The sequence below is a fragment of the Myotis nattereri genome (assembly GCF_964212035.1).
Source record: "Myotis nattereri genome assembly, chromosome: 3".
NCBI lineage: Eukaryota > Metazoa > Chordata > Mammalia > Chiroptera > Vespertilionidae > Myotis > Myotis nattereri.
The window spans coordinates 58,844,016-58,866,168 of record NC_138077.1 but is presented as its reverse complement, the minus strand read 5'-3'; the positions used below and the strand labels follow the sequence as shown (position 1 = coordinate 58,866,168).

At 37.4% G+C, this 22,153-nt stretch overlaps 1 protein-coding gene across 2 annotated transcripts in view; it reads right to left on the bottom strand.

Annotated features, from left to right (window-relative positions):
* The window catches only part of IQCB1 (IQ motif containing B1), a 50,524-nt gene that overhangs the window by 24,116 nt on the left and 4,255 nt on the right, over positions 1-22,153 (bottom strand). For both annotated transcript variants that reach the window (XM_081086870.1, XM_081086871.1), the window contains exons 3-9: positions 20,512-20,620; positions 18,897-19,059; positions 14,951-15,080; positions 10,499-10,592; positions 6,852-6,951; positions 2,620-2,798; positions 337-446 (exon numbers count right to left, since the gene is read on the bottom strand). In XM_081086870.1, the coding sequence (XP_080942996.1) occupies positions 337-446; positions 2,620-2,798; positions 6,852-6,951; positions 10,499-10,592; positions 14,951-15,080; positions 18,897-19,059; positions 20,512-20,608 (873 nt within the window). In that variant the 5' untranslated portion in view covers positions 20,609-20,620. The remainder of the gene's footprint in view (positions 1-336; positions 447-2,619; positions 2,799-6,851; positions 6,952-10,498; positions 10,593-14,950; positions 15,081-18,896; positions 19,060-20,511; positions 20,621-22,153) is intronic.

The following is a 22,153-nucleotide window of genomic DNA, read 5'->3' as shown; positions in this document are numbered from 1 at the left end:
CCTCCCAAAGGAGGTATGTTAGGCTCACTTAGGCAATATATAGAAAGTATTCAAGATACAGTCTGATGAGCTTCAAGTATTTCATAGTTCTGCTTATTTAACCGTTTTAACTTCTTTGCTTGACAGCTTAGTCAAAGATTCAATGTACTAAAATCAATCCATAAGTAACCCTTTTTCCCATCAAACTATGGCTACTCTGGATCTTAGAAATAACTTAAAAAGGGGGGAGAGAGAGCAAAAAAAAAGATTTAAGAGGCTATCACTCCAATATTTTGAAACTAAAGTGTTTATTGAAATGTTAGCAAATAATTTTTATAATTGCACATTATTTAGTACCTGCTCTTCTACTTCCTGATAGACCTTCGGGCTTAAAAGGCTAATGAGCTGTCTAAATTCATGACGAAACTCTGTCCCCGGCTTTTGTTTATTTAGTAGACTTCTGAGTCCTGAAATGGAATAACAAAGATACAACTATTAATAATAAGATATGATTTTGTTATCTAATCAGTATTAATTTAAGGTTAAAAAGGCTAATTTAGAAACAAATGAACACAAGATTAATCACATGATTTTTCTTTTTTCTTCTCTCAAAGACTTCTAGATTGAGATATTTAGGATACTCCTCTGTCCTAAGAATTATGTGCTCTGTGTCCTAACAGTTCTTGTACAATCTGATGCAAAATATGTCTAGTCAATCTCTTTAATCAAAAAGGGGGACTGGAATCATTGTGGTAAGTCAAAGAGTAGAGATACACAATTTATTTTCTGTTTTAACATAAATACCTTAGACTAAAACATTTTAAAAAAGATAATGAATACATACTTTGTAATACCTACCCAGTGGAAACACTTAAGCTATTTGTCATTATTATTTTTTACCTATTTAAAAATATATATCTGTATATATATTTTTGTTGATTTCAGAGAGGAGAGGGACAGATAGAAACATCAATGATGGGAGAGAATCATTGATTGGCTGCCTCCTGCACGCCCCCACCCCCACTGGGGATTGAGCCTGCAACCGGGCACGTGCCCTGACCAGGAATCGAACCATGGTCTCATGGTTCATGGGTCGACACTCAATCACTGAGCCATGCTGGCTGACCTATTTATCATTATTAAAGTTATTATTAAGTAATACAGTATACAGTAATACAAATAACTTGGGGCAAATCAAAAGCTTCCTGAGCAAATATTATAGAAGTGCTATAACAGTATAATGCTGCATTTTCATCCAAAATAAAACATAGTAGTATGAGGTACAAAGTAAGTATAATTTCCAAGGCATGTTGAAATGATGTATTATAACATATGTATTCAAAATAAATAAGTAAGCTACAATGGCTTTGGAGTGCACAATTGGGGAAGCCACTATATGGATCTTTTCATGATTTATATTCTCTTTAAGAATGATGTTCTCAGCAATATTAATAATTATAAAATATTTTGAAGAAACTGGGTAAGTTCTACTATTGAGAAAAGAAAGGAAGGTGAAATTCCTTTATAATGAACTGTTGTAACAGTCGCATTTCTATAGAAGAAATCTATAGAAATTACAGATTTTAAAAATGTACACTCACCTGGCACAAAAATCAACTAGAGGGTTTTATTACTGGCAATTTCTCTCCCTCTCTGTCCCTTTAACACAAGATAATTACAATGTTCACAGTAATGTCTGGTGCAAGACAAGTTAATAAAGTGCCATCAAGAATTATAAAAGACCATTGTAATAGTTTTGGTATTAAATCCATCACATTGTATTCTAAAATTTTGAAATTTACATATACTATAACCCTGTATAAACAGGTATATTTAATAAACTAGAACCCATTTCCGCACTATGTTGAATAAGAATAATAAATTAATGGCTCTGGCTAGCAAAGAAATAAAACAAAACTAACATATAACTTCATTTGGCAATTGAAAAAACAACACTGTGTGATCTTGAATAAATTTTCCATGTCTCTGTTCCCATTGCTATCAAATAAAGATAAGAGTAAATATCTCATAAGGTTATGAGGATTAAATATTTTAAAGCATATAATGTAGAGTAGTATTTGACACATAGTAAATGTTCAATTAAATGAAAGCTACTATCTGGGAAGGGTAATATACTGAGCCCTTTCCGTCTTAAATTTTCTGACTTTTTATTCACATACACATTTGATTAAAAGGGAGGGAGATGTTTTGTTTTGAGGAAAGACAGTGAGGGAGTTGAAGTGTAATTGTTAATTGATATAAATATCTAAAGGGCTGTCAATCTCTCAGGCAGATTTACTTTCTCCAGTAAAGTTGGTAAAAGGTCACCAATCTTTTTGGTCATAATTTTATATCACTATATGGTATATTCTATACACAACCTTTTTGTCAGAAGGAAGTAAATATTCATTGTAAATGATGATGAAATATTCATTAATCAACAATGTGCCATATGCTATCTGTTAAGACATGAAGATAGCTTGATTATATAAAGACTTTTTCCTGAATTGGTTACCTGTTGTGATAGGGTTTTATCTGCACATTTCAGTTAGAGACTTTTTCAAAACACAGGAATTGTTTTCCATAAACCATCCATGTTATTTTTTCAAAACTCAAGAAAAGAAAGAACATATGTACTACCTTTGTAGCAGGCACTTAGTCTTAGTAAAATCAAAATTTCCTGATGGGATTCTGCCATCAACAGTAGGAGCTTTGTAGCAGTACTTCTTAGGACTGGACTAGGAGTTGATAAAAGCTTGAAAATAACTTCATCTAAAATTGAATGCAGGGTTTTTGCTTCTATTCTGAGTAAATCACCACTAATAGAATAAATAAAAAATAAAAATGTACAATTACTAATTGATACATAGATATCACAACAAATTAAATATAAAATGTTCAGCAACTTGATGCCTGGCTGTGGCCTGATCCAAGAAAGTAACCATTAAAAAATAAATAAAAATAAAAATAAATATATATATATATATCAGAGAAAAAGAGAGAGGGAGAGAGAGACAGAAACATCAATGATGAGAGAGAATCACTGATCTGCTGACTCCTGCATGCCCCCACTGGGGACCCAGCCCACAACCCAGGCATGTGCCCTGACCGTGAAATGAACCGTGACTTCTTGGTTCATAGGTCGACACTCAACCACTGAGCCATGCCGGCTAAGCAGAGGGTAACTATTTTTTAAAAATGTATACATATAAAAAAATGTATACCTTAGTCCCAAGAATGCAGCACAATAAGTCAATTAATATTTACTGGATTCATACTGTATATATAAGGCACCATGCTAGGTAAAAATAGGTAATACAAAGTGGCCAAAGGCCCCTCCTCAGAAAAACTTACAATCAACTTGTGGAGTTAAGACAGGGGTGGGCAAACTTTTTGACTCGAGGGCCACAATGGGTTCTTAAACTGGACCGGAGGGCCAGAACAAAAGCATGGATGGAGTGTTTGTGTGAACTAATATAAATTCAAAGTAAACATCATTACATAAAAGGGTACGGTCTTTTTTTTCAATAGTTTTATTCATTTCAAACGGGCCGGATCCGGCCCGCGGGCCATAGTTTGCCCACGGCTGAGTTAAGATAAATGTGCAATATATTAAACAGATGATTCAAAAGCTTCAAGGCTACAATAAGAGAAAGCAGCTTAGTGATGCATGAAAACAAAAATGCTATAGGAATTCAATTATCACTTTCTATAGAAAGAACTTTATTGTTCTTTAGGTATTTCATTTCACTAAAAACCTAATCTTGCAGAACTGATGTCTTGAAAAATTATCTGACACTTAGAAATAGTCAAAAGGCGAAAGGGATTACTGGGGATCCTTTTACTCACCTCTCTAAGGAGTATATGATTTTCTAGGGATGTGCACCTTTGTTTGGCTATCTATGCATTATTAATTAGGATATTTTGTAATTCTTAAAAGGAGAAATTGGTTTGTAGAAGATAATGGCAATGACGCTTACCTGAGAGCAAAAGATTCTTATTCAATAACACCATAAATGACTTTTGTGCAGTAGAAAAAGTGAGGGTTGTACCTGGTACTCTCTACCAGTTCAACTTCTGTAATACAATTTTCTTCTGGTTCCTCCTCCATGCTCCACTCAGAGATTTCTGACCATTCTTTCTCCGTCTTCTTTATTGGATCTCTTTCCCCAGTATAAAGGTTATTCCCCAGGATTTTATTTTCAACCAATTTCCTTTCTCACTCTATTCATATTTCCCACTGAGCTTATTTATCTTCTCTCATGCTTTTAACATCATTTGTAGGCTGATTACTCATAAATGTACCAGATTTCTTCCAGAGGTCACAGTTTGTCTATTTACCTGTCAACGGACATTTGAGTCGTCTTGTTTTTGGCCATTACAAATAAAGCTGCTATAAACATTTGGGTACACAATGGAATACTACTCGGCCATAAAAAAGAATGAAATACTACCTTTTACAAGAGCATGGATGAAACTCGAAGATATTATGCTAAGTGAAACAAGCCAGAGAAAGACAAATATCATATGATTTCGCTTATATGTGGACTCTAAAGAACAAAATAATAAACAAAATTGAACGAGATCATAGATACAGACTGATAGTTGATAAAGGGAAGGAGGTCTGGGGGACTGGGAGAAAAGGTGAAGGGATTAAGAAGTACAAATTGGCAGCCACAAAACAGTCAGAGAGATGTAAAGTACAACATAGGAAATATAGTCAATAATATCATAATAACTATGGGGCCAGGTAGGTATTTGAAATATTGGGCGGACCACTCTGTAAAGTACATTATTGTCTAACCGCTATGCTATACATCTGAAACTAATACAGAATATTGAATGTAAACTGTAATTGAAAAAACAACCCTGAAAAACAAGTTTGCCACCCTGACTACATGAAATGCCACTAAATGGAAAAGAAACCTGAATGAGTTAAAAATAATTTAATCTATGCTAGTTATAACAACATGATATTGGAATCTTATACTTAGAATACAATATTTAAATACAATGATAGCTAAAAGAAAGACATGGTTTTATTAGTATGTAGTATTTTTCTCTGACTTTTATAAACTTGAGGAATAAATGGCAATTCTTTATTCAAATAAGAAATTAACAGAAAATAAACATCTTGAAAATAAAAAACACACTTTGTGTACAAGTCTTTACATGGCCACTCATTTCACTGCCTGATGAGTGTATCTATCTTGTGTTTAACATAATTCATACTGAATCTGTCATCAGTCTCCCCACACCAACTCCTTATATTCTTTGTTCAGGTTATACCACTGTCTAATTACCCAATATGACACCAAAACTTTGTCATATTGGTGTCATACCTGAATGCATCTTTTATTGTGTCCCATATCAAAACGTCACCAAATCCTGTTGATTTAACAGCTTCATTAATGTTTAATTGATATACAACAAACTGCAAATATTTAAAGTGTATAATTTAATAAATTTTGACTTGTTTCACCACCATAATAATCAAGATAATGAACATGACCGTGGCTGGCATGGCTCAGTGATTAAAGCATCAGCCTGCAAATCGAAAGGTCCTGGGTCCGATTTTGGTCAAGGGCACATACCTGGGTAGCAGGTTCCCCACCCCGGTAGGAGCATATCCAAAGGCAACCAATCAATGTGGCTCGCTCTCTCTCCTCTCTCACCCTCCCCTTTCTAAAATCAATGGAAAAAAACAAAAATCAATCTATCAATCTACCTAATAAACATATCAACTCCCCCCACCAAAGTTTCCCTATGTTCCACTGTGGTCCTTTTCTCTTTGCCCTCTCTGGCACCTATCTCCAAACATGAAGACAAAAATGCTATAGGAATTCAATTATCATATACTTAATACAAAAGGAATTTTATCCTTTGGTGTTTCCTTCATTACACTAACAACCTTATCTTGCAGATGTCATGAAAATTATCTGAAACTTAGAAATTCTCTAAAGGGGATTACTGGGTGTCTTTATACTCACCTCATTCAGGAGTATGTGATTTTCTAGGGGTGTGCAATCACTGAGGTATTTTGTCACTAAAAATTAGTTTACATTTTCTAGAATTTTATACAAATGAAAACATACAGAATGTATTTTGGCCTGTTTTTTTTTTCGCTGAGCACAATTATTTTGATATTCATCTGTGTTACCACATGCATAAAAAGTTCATTTGTTTATTGCTGAATAGTAATCAATTGTATGGATACATGTTTATTCACCTATAGTAGACATTTGGGTTGTTTCTAGTCTTTGGCTATTACAGATAAAGCTGCTATGAACATTTGTGTACAAGTCTTTGTATGAACATATGCTTCATTTTTCTTAGGCAGTGGGTTGATAGATCATATAGATGCGTATGTTTGTTAAAAAAACTGCCATACCATTTTCCAAAGTGAATGCATATTTTACCACTCCAACCAACAGTGAATGAGTTCTTCCATATCTCTAACACTTAGGTAAGTCAATGTTTTAAATTTTAGTCACTTAACAAGTGTGTAGTGACATCTTCCTAATTAATAATGTTGCTAACCATCTTTTCACATGCTCATTTGCCATATACATACATATATACATATACTAGGTTTAATGGTTATTATGATACCAAAACTTTTCTTCAGAAATGACAGTAATTTTTCTTCACTAAGTGTGAGATTTGGTATAAAATCTTAAGCTCTCAGATAAGATATCAATTCAATAATAAATTTCCAGTATCTTATTTTATATTCTTTTCTTTCTGATAGACAATGGTAATAAGTGACATGTACACTCCATTTGCAATTGATTTCAGTAAAACTGGAATACAATTGGTTATGCTGCTAATCAAAAATAAAAAATTATAAGTATTTTGTAAAACCAAGTCACCTGTTGATCTGTAGTATGTTCTGTACCATATTCATGACTGTAGATCCTATTTGAACATTATCAGTCTGCAGTAAGTGCAAGAAATGATCACTTTGTAGTACTAAAGTAAGAGGGAAAAAAGAAAAATTAAAACAAAGATTCTATGTTGATACAATTTGGTCCTTTCAAAACCAAATCAAAGCATGACTATTTCTGCTAAACTTCCTGTCTATGTATACCTAAAAATAAAGATTTTAACATACGCAGCTTAAAAACTATAAGTAACTCATTCCATTTTTATGGACAGTTATTATAAATAGTCAGAGAGCAACCATCAATACCAAGCTAAGAATCTCTTAGCTCTCCTTAAATGAAAAATAAAATATGTCCTAAATTTGAATCTCTTTTCTAATAGTGAATTTCAGCAAATAAAATCAAATTTCTTGTGAAGGGAGAACATGGAAATGGCACCGGTAACTATAATCACATCCTTAAAAAATGTAATTCTGTTATAAAATGTATCAAGTTTGCTAACATTTTGTTTTAAATAATAATAAAAATCATTAAGTACAAAACATTTGCTTTTATTGGTTAATAATTTTTAGGCTCTCAGCAGCCAGTTATGAAGACTTGGCATTGGATGCTTACTGCAAATTGTTTAACCTCTCAGAACATTCATTTCTTCACCTGTAAAACTAGAAATAACAGTTGTCTCACAGGCTAATGTAGAATGTTGAAGAACAGGGTGGTTTCCGATTAAATGTTAGTTTCTATTCCCTTCTCCGCTAACTAATCAGAATTGTAACTAAAGTGGGATCAGGTATATGGCAAGGAAGTTCTGTTAACACTCCCCTAATTTCTACAAAACAACTTGCTCCTTTTCCCTGAAGTAACATATTTGATTTCTTTCACATGCTGACTACTGTTCCTCATGTCTATTTATATATAGTATAATATTTCAGTATTTCACTAGAAACCAATTTTTTAAATGTTTAAAAACTTCAGAAAACAGGTCCACTACTATAAAATATTTCTAAGGCTTCTTATATTCCATTACTTTCATAGTAAAAAAGTTCTTCTAAGTAGCTGGGATAAGTATAACATTTCATTTTTACCTACGTAAAGATGTTTTATTAACTTTTTAATTAACTTTGAATTCACTATGATTATCCTTTTAAGATGCTGACAGTGATGGATGATTAATTTCTAAATTTACTAATCCACCAAGGGTTGCAAATAGCGCTATTCCATTATTTCTTTTTCACTTATTGGTTAGATTACTTTTACAGAGAAATTTCTCATCAATATGTAAGAAAAGGCAAGATAAATGCTGGAGTCTCCATTTACCAAAATGAACTGATTCCCTATTGGACTGTAATGGCAATTTTTAAAAATAGTCTCATAGTATTTGCTGTTTCAATCTACTGTAGTTATTATTCTGATTACCATTCAAATTTACCATTTTTGTCTAATATAAGCCTCCTTATGTTGGCTTCTGAGTCCTTTCACAGAATCCCAAATACATTTTGATTGCACCTTTCCTATCTGGTACTCCATATATTTCGGGTTTACTTTGCATATTTTCTATTTTGGATCTGCAGTCAGCCATTTCTCGAAGCAGCTGATTCTTTTTAGAGAGAAAAGGTTATTGGAGACTCCAATTTTGTACCCACTTATTTTTTGCATATAGATTTCACAACTACTTAATTTAGTTTTAATATATACTCTATTGATATTTTAAATCTACAGATGATCTGAAGAATATTGTCATTTTTGTTAGTTATTATTTTTAAAGGATATATGGCATATGTTTTAAATTATGCAAGTATTCTCTCTCTTTTTATTTTTTATTTATTTAATTTATTTAATTTTTTTAAAAAGTATATTTTTTATTGATTTTTTATAGAGAGGAAGGGAGAGAGATAGAGAGTTAGAAACATCGATGAGAGAGAAACATCAATCAGCTGCCTCCTGCACATCTCCTACTGGGGATGTGCCCGCAACCCAGGTACATGCCCTTGGCCAGAATCGAACCTGGGACCTCTCAGTCCACAGGCCGACGCTCTATCCATTGAGCCAAACCGGTTTTGGCACTTTTTATGAGGTATTTTACATTCCACTATAATGAAACTAAGTACTTTATATTTTTTGTAAAATATTTCTTTAAATTGGAAACTTTATAATAGTATTTGTTCCATAACAGGAAACAAATAATGTGTTTTCAAAAAAAGGAATTATCTAAGCATATTCCTTAGCTCTACAGAAATATAACTATCAAGAATATCTATAATAATAAAAGCATATTATGCAAATCAACCAAATGACGAAACAGCAGAATAACATCCAGATGACCTTCTGGACGACCATGCTGCCAGCCAAGGTGAGTGCAATGTGATTGGTCAGGAGCCCTGCCATTGCCCCACGATCGATGGCCCCGCAGAGGGAGGCCCAGGCCACGGGACTGGCAGCGCTGTGGCAGGTGGACGGGGCCTCCCTCTGTGGGGCGATCGATCTGGGGGCCCCAGGATTGATCGTCTCACAGAGGGAGGCCGAGGCCACTGGCCAGTGATGCTGTGGTGGGTGTGTAGGGCCAGCCAGCGATCGCCCTTCAGAGGGAGGCCCAGGCCATCCAAGTGATCGCACCCCACACCTGTCGCCTGCAGAGGGAGGCGATCGGTGGCAGGGGAGAGGGGGGCAGTGCCGCACAGATGGCAAGCAGTGGCAGTGGCAGGGCCAGCTGCTGGCAGCCAGGGGAAGGAAAGCCCCCATAGGCCCTGATTGATGGCCAGACCTAGGGACCCTACCCGAGGAATCCCAAATTGCGAGAGGGTGCAGGCTGGGCTGAGGGATGCCCTCCCCCTCAGCCCATGCACGAATTTTGTGCAATTTTGTGCACCAGGCCTCTAGTTAGTTATATAAACTGAAAGTGATTGCCTTGGGAAAATGGGACATGAAGTGAAGCATGAGAACCAGGGATGATATTTTCTGTTTAATAATCCTTACAGAACTATTTGACTCTTTAAATTATTTGTATGAATAATTCTAAGAGAAAAATAAAAATTCAATTTAAATTTTAATTCCTAAAATAAATAAATGTTTCTACATTGTTCCATTTGTCTTTCAAAACAGAAAAATGCTCCCATAATTATAATTAAGGATTACTTTCTCAGTCATAAGAAAATATAACACTAACATATATTTCTCAATGTAAGTGTAGAAATAGCCTATAAAATAACTTTAAAGTTCAATAAAATATCATTACATAAAACCTTACCCTTACAGGTAAGGAGCTCCTTAGCCTTTTCAATTTAGCAAATCCAAGATAAGAATTAATAATAATTTTAATAATTTGAGAGGAAATTTTTTTAAGTTTCAATGATTACAGTTGTATTTGAGATTTAGTATGAGAGAAATCCCTATGTACATAGACTATTTATGTTTTAGCAATTTTCCCCTTAATATATTCACATTGTCAATGTTGGCTCTTTAAAGCTGGAATGTTCAAATGGACTTTTATTTTCTTATATGTGGGGCTATTTCAACATGGTTTCTTTTAATTATGGTTATGCTTATAGTTAACGAAGTATGTATTTTCAGAAAAAAAACCCCAACTGTTAGCATATGACTTTATAATGACTATCAGTTACATTAAATATCTTTTCTCTCACCATTTTGGATAAGTTGAACATGGCCTCCCACAAGCCAGAAGAGAGAATCAGTCACAATGTGGAAAAAGTGTAGTAATTCATCTTTTTCTTCACCCTTAACACACACACAAACCAAAAAAAAACCAAGTTACTTTTCTGTAATTGCTTTATGAGAGAGAAAGAGAGAGAGAGGGGGGGAGAGGGAGAGGGAGAGAGAGAGAATGAATTGATTTCTGAGGAGTTAGGGGACCTGGTGTCTGGATCTAACAGTTATTCATGAGGTATGTCATCTTGAAGCCTTTACTTTTTTAGTTTATAAAAAAAAGTAGCTTATAGGCTACTCTACTTACTAGACATGGTTGTTAACCTAAGATTAAATACGACAATGAAAGTAGTATAAAAACTGGAAGTGGTTACACTAGGATTTCTCAACACCTCTGGAGCTTTTTAAATATACCATGCACAGGCATTGGTGCAAACACAGTGATTCTAAATCTCCAAAGGTAAAGTCTGGACATAGTATTTTTACAAAGTTATATGGATGACTTGGTTATACACCCAACGCTGAAAATCACAATATGCAAATGTAGGTGTCAGCATGTAAAGCATCATTAATAGTGTATTTCAGTTGAAGCGTCTATTCTTTGACTCCATGAGGGTAGAGACCATGTTATTTAGCTCTCCACTATACACTCAATATCGAAAAACGACTCTTACAATTAGCAAATGTTAAGTCAATAGAAAAATGACAATTTTCCTAGCTTCTTCTTTTCTAGAATACAGGGTGAAAATTATTCTAGATTAGATAAGAGATAAGAATTAGTCTGTGGCATAGCCAGAAAAAGAAATCAAGTCCAACAAAATGTCCATAGTTCATGCCACTTTAATTGACCTGAATAAAATGAAATCTAGCAAATTTGCAAATACTGATTTAGTGCTAGCATCCCTCAAAAATGGCAGTGGAAATTCTACAAGTGGAATTTGTAACTTATTACAAAGACGGCATATTCTCCACTACTAAGTTAAATTCTATGCCAACAATGAGTCTTACACTCAAACCACAATATGTTGTCCATGTCATTCAATTTCACTTACATAATTTTTTATTTCTTGTTTTTTAAATTAATAATATATTTGTCTTAGGTTTTCTAAAAGAAATATCTAAAGAGCTTGACTATTTTACTAGCCTGAGTTTTTTTTTTGAAGTACAAGACTGTATCTACTCCTTATATTCTCAAAGCATCTCAAATAAAACTTAATATCTCATAACTTAAATAGTTTTGTAATTCACAAAAGTTGTGCATCTGCTCAATCTCTAATGTAGCAGTAGACTCAAATGTTCATATAACCAAGAACTCTTCCAACATAAAGGAGTTACAGCATTATAGACCTATGATTCCTTATATATTCTACAACCAAATTGATGTAATTGACACTAATGAAACATTACACAAACAACTGCAGAATTCATATTCAGGTATGCAGGGAGTGCTTGCTTTTGCATGGTATCATGTTAAATGAAACTTGTGCAAATTTAAACTTTTACATGGCTCTGATATGTGTGTTTCAATTGAGATAGCAATGTGCAAAGCAAGGACTGCTTACAAAGAAATATGCACCAAGATAAAAACATATGGAGGCCATAAAACAAGTCTGAAAACATTTCAAAGGATTTAAATGTACAGTGTATGCTATCTGACCATGTCAGAATTAAGAAATGGATAACAGTTATAAAACATCAAGAAAATCTTCAAATATTTGGAAATTAAGCAATATACTTCTAAATTTATTAAAATTAATTCTAGCGTGAGAAACCAAGATGGCGGCATAGGTAAACACCAAAATTGCTGCCTCCTACGACAACTTCAAAAATACAACAAAAAGACAAAATGGACATCATCCAGAACTACAGGAAGGCTGGCTGAGTAGAAATTCTACAACTAAAAGAAAAGAGAAAAGCACTCTGAGACTCAGGAGCTGCGGAAGTAAAGTGCAAAGGTACGGAGGCTCGAGCATGTGCGGAAAGGGGCTGGTACCTGAGGACGCGGTTGTCTTTTTGAATCGGGAGAGAGTCACAAGCTCCGGACTGCTCTGAACTCCAGTTCCAGGAAGTCTCTGGGGACCCAGGACTCATACGGGGAGAAACTAGACTATTTGGCAGCAGGCAGAACTCGGAAGTTGAGGGCAGCTTTCCCTCAGAGGTGCTTGCAGCAATTAAATTACGGGGACACCGAGACGCGCGGCCCCTTAGGGCAGGGCCAAGGATTAGCCATAGCTGCTTGCTCCGCCCTGTTGATTCCTTGAGACCCTGCCCCACCCAGGCTGCAGCAGAGGCTTTTGCATATGAATGCCCTGGCCCTTGGCAACCTGAAAATTACCTAACAAATTACAGCTGGGCCAGACAGACCCAGAACTTACAAGAGAAGACCCAAGGCCCCACAGCAGCTTGCATTGCTTCACAGCTGGGCCTCATCTGGGCACCTCCAAACTCCAAAAAAGGAAGGGGAATCTGCAGATATTTTCGTAGCTCCTGCTGGGTAACCTCAGGCAGAGACTAAATTAGCACCTCCTTAGATCCAAGAGCCAGTGTACTCAGTGGTCAGAGTGGGACCATCCAGATTACAACTCCTCAGATCCATAAGGGACACACTCAGGGGGCAGACTCAGTGAGCACCAAAGCCCCATTGAAGCAAGTCTTGCCCCAGAAGGGTGTCTCCAGCACAGAAGTTCTCCCACTGCAGACACAGCTGACTCTCACTGCCAACTGGCCTGGAGGTCAATTCCTCCCAGTGATACCTACAACAATCAAGGCTTAACTACAACAAGACTGCACAAAGCCCTCAAGGGGGTGCACCAAGAGTGTCCACCTCAGGTAACTGGGGAGGCTGAGCCACTGGGCCCTACAGAACACCTAGCACACAAAACCATTCTACCAACACAGGAAGCATAAAAAATGCGGAGACAAAGAAACAGGTCACAAATGACAGAAATGGAGGAAAGCAAACGACTGGATATAGAATTCAAAACCACGTTTATAAGGTTTTACAAGAATTTTATGGAAACCGCCGATAAATTTAGTGAGATCCTGGAGGATATGAAAAAAGACCAACTAGAAATTAAGCATACACTGACTGAAATAAAGAATAATATACAGAGATCCAACAGCAGACAAGAGGATCCCAAGAATCAAGTCAAAGATTTGAAATACGAAGAAACAAAAAATACCCAACCGAAGAAGCAAAAAGAAAAGAGAATCCAAAAATATGAAGATAGTGTAAGGAGCCTCTGGGACAACTTCAAGCGTACCAACATCAGAATTATAGGGGTGCCAGAAGAAGAGAGAGGGCAAGATATTGAAAACCTATTTGAAGAAATAATGACAGAAAACTTCCCCTACCTGGTGAAAGAAATAGACTTACAAGTCCAGGAAGCGCAGAGAACCCCAAACAAAAGGAATCCAAAGAGGACCACACCAAGACACATCATAATTAAAATGCCAAGAGCAAAAGACAAAGAGAGAATCTTAAAAGCAGCAAGAGAAAGACAGGCAGTTTACCTACAAGGCAGTACCCATATGACTGTCAGCTGATTTCTCAACAGAAACCATACAGGCCAGAAGGGAGTGGCAAGAAATATTCAAAGTGATGAATACCAAGAACCTACAACCAAGATTACTTTATCCAGCAAAGCTATCATTCAGAATTGAAGGTCAGATAAAGAGCTTCACAGATAAGAAAAAGAAAAAATTAATTCTAAATTCTTTTATTATTATTATTATTTTAATCCTGACCCAAGGATATCCTTTTTTTTATTGATTTTAGAGAGAGACAGAAACATAGATGTGAGAGAGAATCATCGATCAGTTGTCTCCTATACATACCCCGACTGGGGATCAAACCCAAGACCTTTTGGTGTACAGGAAAATGCTCCAACCACCTGGGCCAGGGCTTAATTTCAAATTCTTTATTCCATGGGTCAAAAAAAATGTACATATAGCATCTAGTACAATTCATACAAGAAATACTTGTCGGATTGATATGACCCTATGTTAAAGTTGAAATATTTTGACTAGAGAAGATTTGAAAGATCTAATAGAAGGTTCACTTTTATTTTGCTTCACCATTGGAGTTATTGAGAAAAGCCTTGAGGCTAGAGAACAACACTCTCCTCTACTGTTTTTTAAGTAGAAGGTATGTTTTAGGAAACTGCTATGGAAATAAACGTCTACAGGTGCTGTTCAAAGTTGCATAGTAAGGCAGATCCTTCAAAAAGTCAAACAGTATGCTTCAGCCAGCATTTAAAACTTTTTTAATGTAGACATTTTTTTTGATTGTTACTTAAAAAATATTTGAATTTACTATTCTAATTGTGCATTCAGCCCAATATTGTACATTTGAAAAATAACGTGGGACATCTTTTCAAGAATTTAACTGTTTTGGCTACAAAACACAAAGCACAAATAAACACATATACCTTAGCTGCGTTGATGAAACATGTTTGCAATTGCCTTCCCAAAATCAGAAAATTTTCTGCAGCTGATGGAAGTAATTCATTGTAAAATTCCTCTGCATCTTCTCCTGGCTCTAAGCCCACACAGCAATGGCTGAAATAAGAGCACAAGTTTGTGACTCAGGTTGGGTTAATTATAAATTTCAATTGAATGCTAAAGCTTCTGTAGACACTGTGCCTTAATAAGAATTTTTAGTATCTTCCTTTAATTGTCAAGTCAATAAAGAACTTTTGCTGGAAAATTATTTAACAACTTTCTAGAAAAGTCATGCGGGTTTTGCCTATACTTAGAGCCAGGACTCATGTGTCCTAAAAACCTATTTGTCAACTCTTCAGGAAACAAAATGCACTTGACTCACATTAAAGAGAAATGAGGTAAGTTTTCAGTGAATGGACTACAAACATTCTAAAAGTAATAGGATACCTTGATAGTCTAATTTATTAATATCATTTGTGTTAACGGATACATTTTAGACATCAAATAGCTGAAAAAATACCCAGGGTGAGATTAGTCTGCAAGGGACATATTAGAAAATCAAATACTCTAATTTTATACCAATTCAACTTTCTAATAGAGCTAATTTCCTAAAAGCTGCAAAATATTTGACTGCATATTCCTTACATCAGAAGAGGAAACTCAAGCATGGTCTCTATACGTGTCATAAATAAGTACTGTTACCTGAGGCTTTTCCACAACATATGCAGACACTGATGAGCAATAGTGACTACAGACAGATTATGCTAAAAACTTAACTGGCTAATGCTCAATGTATCTGTTTTGTTTTTGGGTTTGCACATCAAGTCCTAAAGTCAATAGACTAATGCTCATATGTATCAGTTTCTGTTTGGCTCCTAAAGTTACTTATTTAAGAATACCTATTTTTTTTTTAAAATATATTTTATTGATTTTTTACAGAGAGGAAGGGAGAGAGATAGAGAGTTAGAAACATCGATGAGAGAGAAACATCGACCAGCTGCCTCCTGCACAACCCCCACTGGGGATATGCCTGCAACCCAGGTACATGCCTTTGACCGGAATCGAACCCGGGACCCCTCAGTCCGCAGGCCGACGCTCTATCCACTGAGCCAAACCGGTCTCGGCTAAGAATACCTATTTTTATAGAGAACATTAACAAATAAAATCATCCTATATAATAAAGAGGCAATATGCAAATTGACTGTCACACCCTCACACAAGATGGCCACCCCCATGTGGTTAAAAGATGGCCACCACAAGATGGCCAACAGGGAGAGCAGTTGGGGGGGGGGGGGGACCAGGCTTGCAGGGGAGGGCAGTTAGGGGCAACTGGGCTGGCAGGGAAGGGCAGCTGGGGACTTTCGGGCTGGCAGGGGAGCAGTTAGGTGTTGATCAGGCTGGCAGGGGAGTGGTTAGGGGGTGATCAGGCTGGCAGGCAGAAGCGATTAGGGGCAATCATGGAAGGCAGGTGGTTGGGAGCCAGCAGTCCCGGATTGTGAGAGTGTGCAGGGTGGGCTGAAGGACACCTCCACCTCCCAACCCACCCCCCGCTGCCGGTGCACAAATTTCGTGCACCGAGCCTCTAGTGTTTTTATATGTTCACAAACATTGCATTCCACTCAAGAGAGCACAGATCAACCAATATTTTCATGAGCTTACACATCTAACCAAAACAAAGACATAGAGCTTTATTTACTTATGTAAATAATCTTGAAAATCAAAGTATAAAAAAAGTACTAAGTATACCACTGTTTTGTTTTTTTAAAGTATACGTTGATTCTGTCTTTCACCTAATAACAAAGTAGGAGTAAGCAGTTTCAAAAGCTAAATTCACTTAGTAAAGCACACGTTCAGTTAGTTAATTTGGAGGTGGCTTAGACACTGAGAACATCTGGTTTATTTTATCAACTCTTTCAAAATAAAAGATTTTGACCTCTTTTCTCTAAATTTTTAGCATGGCAGTAGACCAGTAAATGCTGCTTCTAAATATTGACAGGATTGGGATTACCTAATGAAATACACAATTGAGATAGCTAAATCAACACAAAGTGAAATGAACAGTTTCTGTTCTCCTATACTACCTTTGCTTATGCCTTTCATTTCAGCACCTATTTCATTCTGCCTTGTACAATAAATTCACATGACTGTGACATCCATCTCTATGGTAAGTTTTTCCAGTATAGAGTCAGTGCCTTAATAGTTTCATTTCTTCCTATAATTCTCAGTCAATAAAGAGTCTACTGGCACTTGGAATTCAATGGTGAGCAAAAGACATTATCACGATCTTCATAGAGCTTATGGAGCAAAATTTTAGACAGTGAAATATTCACATATTTATATATACTAGAGGCCTGGTGCACAAAAATTTGTGCACTCGGGGCGAAGGGGGGGTCCCTCAGCCCGGCCTGTGCCCTCTCACAGTCTGGGACCCCTCGGGAGATAACGACCTGCTGGCTTAGGCCTGCTCCTGGGTGGCAGAGGGCAGGCCCAATCCCTAGGTGCAGCCCCTAGTCGGGCTCAGAGCAGGGCCAATTGGGGAGATGGGGAGCCGCCCCCTCTCATGCACAGAGCAGGGCGGATCGGGAGGTTGCGATGCCAACCTCAGTCACGCTCAGGGTAGGGGTGATTGGGGGGTTGGGGCACAGCCCCGTCACACTCAAGGCAGGGTCGATGGGCAGGTTGCGGCGCCACCCCGTCACGCACAAAGCAGGGCCAATCAGGGGGTTGGGGCGCTGCCCCCTGTCACTCACAGAGCAGGGCCCATCAGGGGGGTTGGGGCTCCATACCCTGTCACACACAGAGCAGGGCCCATCAGGGGGTTGGGGAGCTCCCCCCTGTCACACATAGAGCAGGGCCCATCAGGGGGTTGGGGTGCTGCCCCGTCACACACAGAGCCACAGGGCAATCAGGGGGTTGGGGAGCTCCCCCCCTATCAGGCACAGAGCAGGGCTGATCAGGGGGTTGGGGCGCCTTCCCCTGTCACGAACAGAGCAGGGCAGATAGGGAGGTTGTGGCCCTGCCCCCTGTCACACACAGAGCCGCAGGGCGATCAGGGAGTTTGGGCGCTGCCCCTGTCACGCTGATCCCAGTGCCAGGAGGCATATTACCCTTTTACTATATAGGATAAAGGCCAGGTGCACGGTTGGGGGCCGGCTGGTTTGCCCTGAAGGGTGTCCTGGATCAGGGTGGGGGTCCCCACTGGGGTGCCTGGCCAGCCTGGGTGAGGGGATGATGGCTGTTTGCAGCTGGTCACACACCCTTCATGGTGGGGGTCCCCACTGGGGTGCCTGGCCAGTCTGGGTGAGGGGCTGAGGGCTGTTTTCAGGCTGGCGGATGACTGAAGCTCCCAACTGCTCCTTTTTTTCTTTTGTTTTTTTATTCTGGGCCAGCTTTAGCTCTGAGGCTCCAGCTCTTAGGCCTCCGCTGCTGAAAGCAGGTTTCTGGCCTTTGTTTACCTTCTGTATTTGAAACAATGTTGCGATCCTGCTGGCTGAAGCACTGCGATTAAAGCAGGTTTCTGGGGTTTTGTTTAGCTTCTATATTTGTAACATAGTTGCTTAGAGTTGCAGCTCAGAGGCCGGCAGTGGCAGGTGGGGAACGTTGGTTTCCTCCGTCACTGAAGCAAGCAAGCAAGCCTCATGTTCGCTTCCAGCTGCCTGGCTGCCGGCCGCCATCTTGGCTGGCAGTTAATTTGCATATCACCCTGTTTAGCCAATGGGAAGAGTAGCGGTCGTACGCTAATTACCATGTTTCTCTTTTATTAGATAGGATTTGTGAGAAAAAACAACATACAGTGTGAAAGAAAAATACAACCATACCTACAATAGGAGGCTGCCAATGCTTGTTAGGCAAATGAATAAAAAGGAGCGAATGTTGAAAATAAGAATCTAACAATATATTTCCCAAGAACACAGACTTATTGCTTCATTTTACCTTAATATCTGTGTAAGCTGGGAAATTGTAGTCCAACCACCCTGGATTCGAGAACAATCTTGACTGAGCACCAAGAGGCAATATCGAATGAGGTCATAACAATATATATCCTGTTTGATTTTCTTCAACTCTGAGCTTCCTAAAGGTGTGTTGTTTATTATTTCTAAGGCAAAAGAAAATAAGATATACTTACTTTTACTTAATAAATTCAAAAACTATTTTTTATAGGTTGAATAGTAACTAAAAATAATTTAAAAGAGAAAGCACTGCTTTATCATGATGTTAAGGTTTCTATGAACAAATTACAGCGAACCCTTTATTTTAAGGATCTCGATTCAATGGACTTGGGATTTTTTGTTTGTTTTTTGTTAATCCTCACCTGAGGATATTTTTTCATTGATTTTTAGAGAGAGTGGAAGGGAGGGGGAGAGACACAAGAGACAGAAACATCAGTATGAGAGAGAGACATCAATTGGTTGCCTCCCAGATGAGTCCCGATCAGAGCCCAGGATCAAGCCTGCAATTGAGGTCCATGCCCTTGACTGGAATCGAACTTGGGACCCTTCAGTCTGCAGGCCAACGTGCTATTCACTGAGCCAGACTGGGTAGGGCCGAGCTTTGGACTTAATGGACAAAATTTCCAGTCCTTATGTCATATGTGAAAATTAACACCTTGTTAATTTTAAAATGGTTTTAACAAAGATTTGCTTATAATTAAATTAACAAGTTATTTTTTTATTATGAGTTGAGTTATTTTTAATAAATTTTAGCAAATAGGCCATATATTGGAAAAAATACTAGTAATTTTGCCAACATAAATAAATATTACGTATCTACAATTATAGTCTACATATTTAAATCCAAGATTCACTGCTCATTAATGTTCCTCGAATGATTAGCATGTGATCACACCCCATCGCTAGTGGTAATTGGTTCTGTTGTTGCACGGAGTGACTTTCTGCAGTATTTCTTGTTTGTTTTTTATTGGTTTTTTTTTTTTTTTTACAGAGAAGAAGAGAGAGTTAGAAACATCGATGAGAGAGAAACATCAATCAGCTGCTTCCTGCAACCCTCCTACTGGGGATGTGCCCACAACCAAGGTACATACCCTTGACCGGAATTGAACCTGGGACGTTTCAGTCTGCTGGCCAACACTCTATCCACTGAGCCAAACCAGTTAAGGCTCTGCAGCAGGTTTAAGGGATGCCGGCCAAAGTCAAACGTGCATTAAGCCATAGCCCAGCTGTGTGCATTTTGTTTACTCATGGTGACTGGTGAATGCACACATTTATTAGACCTATTCAGTATAAATTTAAAATTATAGTAATACATACAGAAAACTTTTCTATGAAATTAAACTTTTCATACATGCTTAATTACACAAACATGTCTATATAAGTAAAACAGGTAAACTAATTTGTCAATTTTTTAACATATGCATTTGGAAAACCTACTTTATACTATAATAGACTTTGGGCTTTAACAGACACCCCCTTGCTGGAATTAGTCCACTATAGTGAGATTTTACTGTAGAAACAAATACTAAAATTGTACCCATGATGGAATTGTTTTATTCCTTAAACAGTGTTAGCCAATCACAAAAAGATTTTCTTACCTTTTAACTTCAACAGTATAACAGGGACATTCTGCTCAGGACTTTTTGCAACTTCAGCAGCTAGAGATAAAATCCTTGGGTCTGTACTTGGCTTCATTTCTCATATCACCTGTATTTTAACAGAATCAGGAAAAGAAAGGTCAAATACCCTAAAATATTTACTCCCTAAAGTTTTGAAATATAGTTTCAATATAAATGAAAACTTAACGTTACTTGCTTTGTTTAAGAAATGAAAGGTAGATTTTATTTTGTTTTTCATTTCTCCCTTATAGAAATCTCTTGTTTTCCTAAGTAGTGTACCTCTAAAAGAGAGAAGAGACCCCTATACTTTACTGTAACAGCTACAGTAGGTATTATTTATTGTGTACTCACTAACAGTCAGGAACTGTGTCTGGGGCTTCACATTCACTTTTTCTAATCTGAACAACAATCCTAGGATAAGAATTAATTTTCCTTTATCATAAAAGAAAAATCGCATATGCATAAAAGAGCTAACATAGGCCCAAGGCTGCTATTTTTTCAAAGGTCTCCTTACAAGGCTGGTCCTCGGCTGGTGTCTAGAACTTGGATTTTAGGTTTCTACCATTCCCTAATAAGAATGACTCACTGTGCCTAAACCATGTGATTTATGCTGAATGCCTACTTTCCTACCTGAAATTTGGAATCTGGTACATGGTAACAGAGATTGTCTACACAACTATCCTCCAATAAAGACTCTGGTCACTGAATCTCTAGTGAGCTAACCTAATAGACAACACTTCAATATGTTGTCAAAACTCATTGCAGGAGAAATTAAGAATGTCCTATGTGACTCTACTGGGAGAGGACTTTTGGAAGTTTGTACTTGTTTTCCTCTAGATCAGTGATGGCGAACCTTTTGAGCTCGGCGTGTCAGCATTTTGAAAAACCCTAATTTAACTCTGGTGCCGTGTCACATATAGAAATTTTTTGATATTTGCAACCATAGTAAAACAAAGACATATTTTTGATATTTTATATATTTAAATGCCATTTAACAAAGAAAAATCAACCAAAAAAATGAGTTTGTGTGTCACCTCTGACACGCGTGTCATAGGTTCGCCATCACTGCTCTAGATCTTGCCCCATGGGCCTTTTTCTTTTGATTTTGTTTTGTATCTTTTCATCACTATAATAAATCACAACCCAGCCGGCATGGCTCAGCGCCGACCTATGAACCAGGAGGTCACAGTTGGATTCCCAGTCGGAGCACATGCCCGGGTTGTGGGATCAATCCCCAGTAGGGGGCGTGCAGGAGGCAGCCAATTGATTCTCTCTCATCATTGATGTTTCTATATGTCTCCCCCTCTCCTCTCCTCTCTGAAATCAATAAAAAAATATTACAAATAAGTAAATCATAGTCATGAATACGGTGATATCCTGAGAACTGTGAGCCCTCCTATCAAATTATTGAACCTGGGATTAGTCTTGGAGATCCCCAACACACAACTCAGAAATGCTGTTTAATTATAAAATAATCAAAGCTTGTTTATAAAAACAGACTGAATAAAATCAATTATCTTAAACACTGTTTTAAATCCACATTCCAATTCAATTTGTTGCTAAAGCTTTTCTTTATAAAAATAATTTAAAGCATTCAAAGCTCAAAGATATCACTTTTTTT